General features: G+C 32.8%; 3 protein-coding genes across 3 annotated transcripts; 2 read left to right on the top strand and 1 right to left on the bottom strand.

Moving 5' to 3' along the window:
* Window positions 1-1,897: 1,897 nt before the first annotated feature.
* LOC111028560 lies at window positions 1,898-3,121 on the bottom strand. The gene is made up of 2 exons (XM_022307251.1): window positions 2,107-3,121; window positions 1,898-1,975 (listed from the first exon to the last, which is right to left on the bottom strand). The coding sequence occupies exons 1-2, from the start codon at window positions 3,001-3,003 to the stop codon at window positions 1,898-1,900; spliced, it is 975 nt and encodes a 324-aa protein (XP_022162943.1). The 5' UTR covers window positions 3,004-3,121.
* A 1,528-nt stretch (window positions 3,122-4,649) lies between these two features.
* On the top strand, window positions 4,650-5,039 carry LOC111028558. The gene has a single exon (XM_022307250.1). The coding sequence runs from the start codon at window positions 4,650-4,652 to the stop codon at window positions 5,037-5,039; it is 390 nt and encodes a 129-aa protein (XP_022162942.1).
* A 3,281-nt stretch (window positions 5,040-8,320) lies between these two features.
* On the top strand, window positions 8,321-8,743 carry LOC111028557. The gene has a single exon (XM_022307249.1). It carries the CDS (start codon window positions 8,321-8,323, stop codon window positions 8,741-8,743), a length of 423 nt encoding a protein of 140 aa, XP_022162941.1.
* Window positions 8,744-10,139: the final 1,396 nt, after the last annotated feature.

The raw sequence follows: 10,139 nt of genomic DNA, 5'->3' as shown, positions 1-10,139 counted from the left end.
TTTAGTACTCACATTTTCTTCAAATAATTTCTTACGGCATGATCTTTCATCATACAATTTAGCATAATTGTGATCTAACAAAAATCTCCTACCCCCCCTTATGGTTTTCTTTTTAAAAGGGAAAATAGTTGGAATGGTTCCTTTTTTCAGGTCACATCTTATTCTACATCCAATGTCCTGAAGGTACATTGGTTTTAAACAAAGAATAAATTTAAGATATTATTGTTAACTCTATATAAATAAATTAACCATATAATTAGATACATACATCAGCAATATCCCGTGGACCTAAATAATTGGTAACTATATCTTCTGGTAAAAAATGGTCAGCACATACAAATTTTACCAATGTTTCTTTACAGTTTGCATTGCTTATAGCTTCTTTCCACTCAGAATATAATGCTCTTGGTGGAGCAAATAATGAAATTTTTGGTTTGCGTTTTATACTAGCACATTCTTCAACAGAACACTTCTTAACTTTCATTTTGAATTTCAAAATTTTAAATAACGAGACAAACAAGTAGTAAAATTAGTCTTATCTAACTTACAAGCGTGTTAATTTACAACTTTATGGGTTATTATAATTTGTTTTCGATTTATTTATTAAATGGAAATCATCCAAAATTAGATATGTAGGTATTTTAAATTATAGCAGATTAATAGCTTAAAATTAAACCACTATGCGCGCTAGTAACAGCTAAGGCCCCATAACACGTGATAACACCAGACATTTGTGATTCGTACTCTCTACCCTCTTCACCATGTAGATGCCAGTCCATTATATCTTAGTCCGTGGTATAGACAGACCCATCAAGGGAATGTTATCATTGTTGTCTTATTCTGCGTGTTATCATGCAGAAAACACGTTATCACAGAATAAAACAATGAACGTGATTTGATTATAGCGGTGACAACAATTTGTCCTCCAAAAAGATGGCGGCCGAGTGTCCATTGGCTGGTACTATTTTAAGAACATTTTTGAATAATAATAATTTATTATGAACGTCATTTATATTTTGATATAGAACTGATAAGAGCAACCAAGAACATATAAATGGCAGATTGTAAGATATACATTATAGTAGTATACACAATAATCAGTCTTTCGATATTCGACAACCGTCGCGCGTCGATCTTATAATATAATATTGGCCATATGATCGACTATAATTTGATTGTTTATTGCGTAACATAATAATGAATTTATAATTTTATTTTTTTCAAATTTAATTTTTAATTTTTAATTTGTTGTTAAACAAATTTATACAATATCTATTATGGTTTTAGAGTATGTTAAAAGTTCTAAAGGAAAAGATTTGTTAGTGTTTGTAGGATATGTATTTTAAAAAGATTATACAAAAAATGGTAAGACGTATTGGAAATGTTTAAAACATAATACCGATAAGTGTCTTGGACGAGCACACAATAAAGATGATGCAGTTGTACACCACAAAGATGAACACAATCACATACCAAATGCAGCAGAAAATTGCTAAGAAACTTATACAAAAAGTAAAAGAAACGGCAACTAGTCAAATTGAAGCTACACCGCATCAAGTAATTTCTCAAATTCCATCTTCATATCAAGCATTAGGTGCTACTTTACCTTCAGTGCCAGCTATGAAAAAAATTGTGCAAAGAATCAGACGTCGAGTAAATGCTCCCCCATCAAATCCTTCAAGTTTAGCAGAATTGATTCTTATTGAGCCATATACGCGTACACTAAGTAATGATCCGTTCATTCTTTATGACAGCGGTGTTGGTAATGATAATAGGATTTTATTATTTTCCACGGACGAAAATTTGAAAATATTATCATCCGAACAATGTCACTAGTTTATTGATGGTACATTTAAATCATCCCCGAACCTGTTTACTCAGCTTCTTACCATATATGCTACAAAATGGATCTAGGACATTTTGGCGTGGCCGTTTTGACGTGGCCGTTTTGGCATGAAGCCATTTTGACGAGAAGCTGTTTTGGCGTAAATGTCTCAGGTTATTTATAGTATAAAATAAAAATAAATAAAATAAAATTATTTGTTATCATTTATTCGATTTAAAAAAATTCAGTTGATTAAAAAANCGTGTATCTGCTTCTTGAACTATTTTTAATAGACGTTTGTCTGTGTCAATGTATTTTTTGAGCTTTTTAGAGGGACTCCTTCCTGATTCCAATTGAAATAAATATGTATCTCTTCCAGCTTGAATCTTTTTTAAGCACGTTATAAATGACCATATTGTAGGATGAACCGTTCCCATTTCAACATTTATTCTACGGTTGGCAGCCTCTGCATGATTATTTGTTCTGTGTTTACCATTTAAAACTCGTTCGTATAAATTCCAAATTGATGGTGGAAATCTAGCAGGTCTCCGTCCACGTCCATTTCGATTTAATCTTCCGATATAATTATCTTCAAACCATTCAAGCAAGGGCTGAAGTTCTTCTGGTAAATATGCATCTAATGCGTCGATTGCCATGTCAATATTGTTGATGCAAACAAATGCAATTGAAATTATCATTTTAACATGAATAGAAAAATCTGCATCGTTATTATATTTTGATATAAGATGCAATTCGCCAATTTTTTTTTTGAAATTTTTTGTGAGATGAAAAAAACAACCATAAATAATAATATTTGGGAAATGTTTTTTCACTGCATTTATAACAGCTAATTCAAAGTCTAATGAAATTGATGTAGGATTTAACCCAGGACATAGATTTATTAACATTTGAAAAAGTTTTTCATACGTTTTTGTATATTTATCAGGCAGTAATGCATATAGAATAGGGTGTACACCATTTAAATATTCAGCAAGTATGACATACACTTGAGTAAAAAGTGGGGGTGAAATTTTAAAAGTCCCATCTCCAAACCATGTCTTAGAGTTTCGTAGAATATCCAAATATCGACGTCTTCCAAAAATTAAAATTCTTTCTGCCCCAGGTCCACTATCAGCTAATAAAAATTGTTCTTCATGCCCTTCAGAAGGTGAATACATTTTATACACTTCAGGTATTTCTAAAGTTATAAGATCCTTCGGTGCTTCAGGTACAGCTTGTATATTGTTTCGTTTTCTTCGAACTTGTTTTTTTAATGCATAATTAGATTGAATTGCTCCCTAAAAAAATTATAAAATAATAATTAATAGGGACCATAATTTAATCTATAATAATATTATGATGTTAAAGGCGAAATAAAGCGAAATAAAGTAAAAATAATATTAATATTACGACTTATTTAATTAATAATTTAAAGTTACAACCTGATCTACCGTATTCGATAATATAATCAATATTAATATTGATATTTATAATATATATTATATTAGTAGTATATATATATACGGGATGTCTCAAGAAGATCTGACAAATGAAATAACTTTTGTTCTAATCAATATTTAAAAAAAAAATAATGTTTCTTACATAAACTAGATTGTAGTTTACCTAATGAGAATATTGATATTTAAAAGATTGTAGAAAAATCAGCCACTGGACTTAAAAAAATGTTTTTACCATCTAAATTTTTTTTTTAATTAGATTCACAAATTGGCTATTTTCGAATATTTTGGAAATTTTTTTATCAATTTTTTAGTTTTTTATTTTCAGTATTGCAAAAAATTATATTTAATTTTTTTTTTAAAAATATTGATTAGAACAAAAGTTATTTCATTTGTCAGATCTTCGTGAGAAACCCTGTATATATTGTAGGTAGTATATTAAATTACACCTACTTTAGCTGCTTCTGATAATCCGGCCAGACATTCATTTATGACATTTGATGTGGATTCCGTGGTTTCAGCTGCACGTCGTTTTATACGGTTAACTGCTATATTTCCTTCGATTTTTGGTGCTTCAGAATCATGAGTATGTTCATTTATTGATTTTATTATTTCAATATCGTCTACTGTTGTGTGTACCCGAGCTTTGCATTCATTTTTGTTTCGGCAACGCCAAAAATGACGTTCTCCATCACTACTTAATGCATCAAATAAATACATATAACCATTGTTCACTAAAACATCTCGTTCTTTCGTGGATTCAATTAATTTTGACATTATAAATAAATATTAATTAATTTAATAATTTAATAAAACTCACTACTTGTATAAAAGATTTAAATGTATATTAAAAGTAAAAACTCACTATTTGTGTGAAATATTTATGCTGTATCTAGCTAAGAATATTAAAGGACAACAAATAATAAACTTATCGCACGACAGACAAGAAACGACAACGGGTACAAATCATTCAAAACGTAGATAATCGATCTAATCGATAGTATACGTTTTGACTGGTCAACTGGTTAATTTTAACTTTAGTTAAAAACCCACTTACAACTTATCATTTAATTCCAACAATACGTATACAATAAATACTATCAAAAAATAAAAATATACTTATACAATGGTAAATTAGTTAATATGAGACCTGAGACATTTACGCCAAAACGGCTTTACGTCAAAATAGCTACATGCCCAAACGGCCACATCAAAACGGCCACGCCAAAATGTCCCATTCCGCTACAAAATTCAACACAGTTTTGCCGTTGGTGTTTGCGCTTCTTCCAAATAAAACAAAAGATAGTTATGATCGAGTAGCAAGAGAACTTTTAAATTAAAATGAAAACCTACAACCAGCAACTATTATGATCGATTTTGAACAAGCATTATTTGGTGCATATATTGATGTTTTTACAAACACTAAAAGTAGAGGCTGTTTTTTGCACTTTGGGCAGTGTTTATGGCGAAAAATACAGACTATTTCTGATATTTGTGAAAAATATATTTCAGATGCAGATTTTGCTTTAAACATAAAGCAATTAATGGCATTAGCTTTCATCCCAGTACCTGATGTCGTAGATACATTTGACGAATTAATGTCACAAAGTTTTTTTGTAGACGAAGAGCTTTTGCGTCCACTAACTGATTACTTTGAAGATACGTGGATTGGTAGACCAACAAGACAAAGATTCCGTTGGCCACCTACATTTAGTCTAGATTTATGGAACCAATATGACGCGACACTTGAAGGATAACCTAAAACAAATAACTCAGTCGAAGGTTGGCATAAAGTTATAGTTCATTAGTTTTAACTTTAAGGTAACAAAAAAAAGAAAGTGTAAACCGCCAATGCATTACGCATTAAGTATGAGTTGCCAGTCCCAAGCCTGGAAATAAGTGCGGGGTGCTTACATTACAGTAATTATATTTTAAATTTGAATTAGACGGGGAAATGTCCGACGGAAAAATTAGTCAGATGGGGAAATGTAAGACGGGGATGTGACCATAAACCCGTTTTAATATACTACACAATTTTGTTATTAGATTTATTATATTAATTAAAAGTAAAATGTTACTTTTGATAATTAGAACTTAAAATATGCATTATACATTATATAGCAGTTTAATTTTTAAAACAATAGATTGAATATTTAATATCTAGTAAAAGAAAACCTTAAATCAACCTACCTGAAAAATGCAGTTTTTGGCGTTAACACGTTTTGCAGTACCACCCTTCAAATATCCTGTTATGTTCAGAAAGCTCATAAGGACTGTAAACAATACATGCACTATTAATGCAAAAAAGGTAAAATATTATAAATACTATTGTAACGCGCACATGTATAGTAGCCATTAAGAGGCGTAAACTTTTTAGAATTATCATCAGAATCCAATTGACAATGGTCTCACGAACTACGTAAAAAGGGATTCAGCGAGACTTAAACAAAGAAGCTCTAAAAAAGACTAAAGCGTTTTCCTTCAGGTCGGACGCTGTTGACATGGCAACCCACTCAGTTGAATTGTGGTAATTTGCAAGGCATTAAATCAGAAGGCGTCGTCAGAAAAATCATATCAGAGGCCATAAGTGCCGATGATTGTGATAAAGATGATTTTCATGACCTTGTATTGATGTGTAATGACAATCAAAACAATTTTGTAAAGCATGTCGGCATACCGTCTGTTCAATCAAGAGGCTCCTACAACAATTGGTGGTCGGCCCCATTGACTACACCAACGAAATTCAACAATATAAGGGGTTACCAGGACTAATAGAATACTTGGATTGTCAGGCTATGACCCAATCAACTATACGCTAAAATATATTGTGCACGTATGGCAAGGCACATATAATAATTTATTGTTTAAGTAAAATTAATGACAAGTAAATAAAAATAATATAAGAAATGATTATAGTGAATTGGTACTGACGTCTCAGTAGCAATCCATAAGAAAAATACAAAATATGAATATTAACACAAAATAAGCAATAAGTAAATAATAAACAATACTATCAGCACGTCTGGCAATAATGATAGGTAATCAACAATAGATTATGATAAATAATACAAAATACAATAATATTTACGCGTGTCTCCAACGACCGTTGGTGACGATTTGACTGTTACCACCTCCGATTCGAGATTAAGTACGATGACAATAATATATCCACCGATGTCTATGGCCAAACGTATCACCCGTCACTGGGTGCTGCGACTATGCAGGTGCGGGTTAGGTTTGATCAGATCCGAACGCACGCTTACTACAGGCGATTCACAATTGCCCGCAAAACCAAACAGCGGCCGTTACGCAATAATACCATGGATCGCTCGGACAACACGTTTATTTATGTCGGGCGACCGGGCACTGTCTCAAGACACAATAATAGAACCGACGAATCGGCAAAACACAACATATGGCGGCACAGCGACTAATTAAATGTCACGTTGTTTAGACGATATGACGACGCGCGTTGCGGACACGAAAGCCCAAATCGCTGTCACTAGCATAAGGCAACGAGGTCGGCTGGAACAATCACACAACGACGGGCCGTGAGTCGCCGGAGATAACTGAGTAACTAACTAGGTCAGGCGATTACGGGATCTACGGCGGACGTGCGTTATCGGCGATAGCATACTAGATGGGGGACGGCACGACCTGTTCATAGACGTATCGGCTGGACATCGACTGCGGCGCTCGAACACTGTCCGTTCACTGTTAAAGTAACGAGCAGTTGGACATACTAAAAAATCTGATTAAAGAACACCAACCAGTAACTGGGTATTTGGATGCAACTGATACAGTGGTCAGGAAAATTGACAAGAACAGCAAAAGGGTTTAGTTGTTAATGTCCCATTACCTAGAAACTCAAGCGTCACGTGTTCCGTTGTTGAAATGATTAGTTCAGCCCACGACATTGTTGCGATTTCATAATGGCTGAAAGCTTTTAAAGCATTCGTTTGAAACACAAACTGACTTGGCCAGTATTCACAAATATTGAAATATAGTGACAGATTTCAGTTATGCAAAAATGAATGCCTTGTGTAAAGTGTTGCGGGCCTTGGCATCTCCGCATATAAAATATAATATTATGACAATGTAATATAGAATAGATTAACCTATTACGGCCTTAAACTCCGTGTATATAATTAACATTAATATTATAACAAGGTAGTGTAGAACATGTACTATCTGCCCTATCTATGTAATAAATAACTGGACAGGTGCACGATTAGAAATCATAGACACGAGTCGCTATTCTAAGAATCGGCAACAACAACCGAAAACACACACACACACACAAGCTGCACGTGCCGCTACAATCAAAGGAGCCGCCACCACTTATAAGGGAGCCCGTGGGACAGCCTGGGCAGATGTATCATAGCCACGGAGACCTGAGCAACTTCTCGTCACACGCGCACACGCTATTGTACTATTACTATATTTTCTGCTGAATAAACATAATTCTATAGTTCAATTTGGTACTTTTTGATTTGTCTCTAAAGCTTACGGCTTTTGGAGCCTTTGAGATTACGCACACAACATTTCTGGCGCAGTCGGTTTAGGATTTTCAAGGAGGCAAAACCATCAAAGGTCCATCGTTGACAAGAGGAATTGATCACTCTTCTTCATCAGCAACTCCGAAGGAAGGTTCCAAGCAAAACAAGTACAGCGATTTCAAAAGGATCATGGCATCATCAGCAAATACCGCTTTATTGTAAGTGAATAATTTATTAAATATTGTTACATAGACGTATGTACAATAGAGGCGTATGGAATTTATTTAAGGTAATCAAGTATAATAGTAGTGTAGGTGTTAGAGTAGAACATATATAAAAGCCCATTCAGTCAATTATTAAAACCCATTGAAGTTATTACATTGAAGATTATTATTGAGATTATTATTATTGAATTATTGAAGTTATTGAAGATTATTATTGAAGTTATTATATTATATATTCTAGAAGAGGGTGAAATAACGACAAGATGGAAGGAGTACATAGAGGATCTGTATGAAGGATTGATAGGTGAAGACAGCATGAATATTGAAAATATAACTGAATCAAACAAAGACGACGTAGGGCCAATTATAACAAAAGACGAATTCGTTAAGGCTCTAAGGGAATTAAAACAAGGAAAAGCGGCAGGAGTAGATAACAACCCAGCAGAAATATTAAAAAATGTTGGAAAGGATACCGAACATAAGCTATATGAAATGACTGAGAAAATGAATAGGGATGGCAACATTCCGAAGGACTTTGCCAAAAGCAAAACTGTACTAATCCCAAAAAAAGGAAATTCCACAGAATGCAAAAATTACAGAACAATAAGTTTATTAACACACGCGTCAAAGATACTTCTTAACATAATAAAAAATAGAACCAAAAGAAGATCGAAAAAGAGCTCGATAAAGATCAATTTGGGTTTAGACAGGGAATTGGTACAAGAGAAGCAATTTTAGCTTTAAGGGTACTTATGGAAAGAAGGCTAAATGTAATCAGAAATACATTTATAACTTTCATTGACTTAGAAAAAGCCTTTGACACTGTCAACTGGGCACTATTGATGAACTCTATGAAGAAAACACGAATAGACTGGAGGGATAGACGAATAATAATGTTACTATACAAGGAACAGGAGACCTTAATAGAGGTAGGAGGACATAGTACTACAGCAAAAATTAAAAGAGGGGTAAGACAAGGCTGTTCCTTATCTAACTACTTATTTAATATATTCGTGGAAGAAATCATGGACAAGTATAAAAGAAACTCTAATGGAATAAGCATAAATGGAGAAAAGATCCACTGCATACGATTTGCTGACGATATTGCTTTAGTATCTGAATCAGAAAAAGACATGCAAAAATCTTTAACCACTCTGACAAAAATATTACAGGAATACCAAATGAAAATTAATGCGAAAAAAACAAAAACAATGGTGGTGACTAAAGCAAAAGAAATCCCAGTAGAGAAGTTGGAAGTGAATAATAATTTAGTAGAACAAGTCCAACAATTTAAGTATCTAGGAAGTACGATTACAAACGATAGTAAATGCTCAATAGAAATCAGACAAAGAATAGCTATGGCAAAGAGAGCATTTACACAAAAACGGCAGTTACTTACAAACAAAAAACTAAATATAAATATGAGAAAAAACTTTATCAAATGTTATGTGTGGAGTGTATTATTGTACGGCTGCGAAACATGGACTATCAATGGACAAGATAAAAAGAAGTTAGAAGCCATAGAAATGTGGATATGGAGAAGACTGTTAAAAATCAGCTGGACAGAAAAGAAAAGTAACGTAGATGTATTAAACCAAATAGGAGAAAAAAGAATCTTATTAAACACCATAAAAGAAAGAAGTGGAAAAATGTTCGGTCATCTACTTAGACATAATTTGTTTATGACAAACATATTTGAGGGACGAATAAATGGTTATAAAGGAAGAGGCAGACCGAGGTAAGCATACATAGAAGAAATGGTAAAACAAGCTGGTTGTAGTCGATACATAGAAATGAAAAGATTGGCTTCTAATAGAGAAGAATGGAAAGCCAGATTTGCAACGACAAGGTAAGGCCTTTAGTAAAGAAGAGAAGATTATATTGAGGATTTTTATTGAAGTTATTATATTGATGATTATTATTGAAACTATTGAGATTATTATTGAAGTCATTGAGATTATTATTGAAACTATTGAGTTTATTATTGAAGACTATTGAGGTTATTATTATTGAAGAATATTATTGTCATTATTATTGAGATTTAACTATTGAGAGTTATTGTTATTATGAGGTTTATTATTGAGAATTATTATTGAATATTATTAAAGGGTATATATATATTGAGAATTATTAA

The sequence above is a fragment of the Myzus persicae genome, unplaced genomic scaffold, assembly GCF_001856785.1.
Source record: "Myzus persicae strain clone G006 unplaced genomic scaffold, MPER_G0061.0, whole genome shotgun sequence".
NCBI lineage: Eukaryota > Metazoa > Arthropoda > Insecta > Hemiptera > Aphididae > Myzus > Myzus persicae.
This window is presented reverse-complemented; position numbering and strand designations above follow the sequence as displayed.

What these genes read in the sequence shown, in the direction of transcription:
- LOC111028560 (XM_022307251.1), bottom strand. Translation starts at nt 3,003, where the DNA reads ATGTATTCACCTTCTGAAGGGCATGAAGAACAATTTTTATTAGCTGAT. An exon ending in ACAAACGTCTATTAAAAATA is followed by an intron (nt 1,976 to 2,106) that starts GTTCAAGAAGCA and finishes ACGCCAAAACAG; the next exon opens with CTTCTCGTCAAAATGGCTTC.
- LOC111028558 (XM_022307250.1), top strand. Translation starts at nt 4,650, where the DNA reads ATGATCGATTTTGAACAAGCATTATTTGGTGCATATATTGATGTTTTT.
- LOC111028557 (XM_022307249.1), top strand. Translation starts at nt 8,321, where the DNA reads ATGAATATTGAAAATATAACTGAATCAAACAAAGACGACGTAGGGCCA.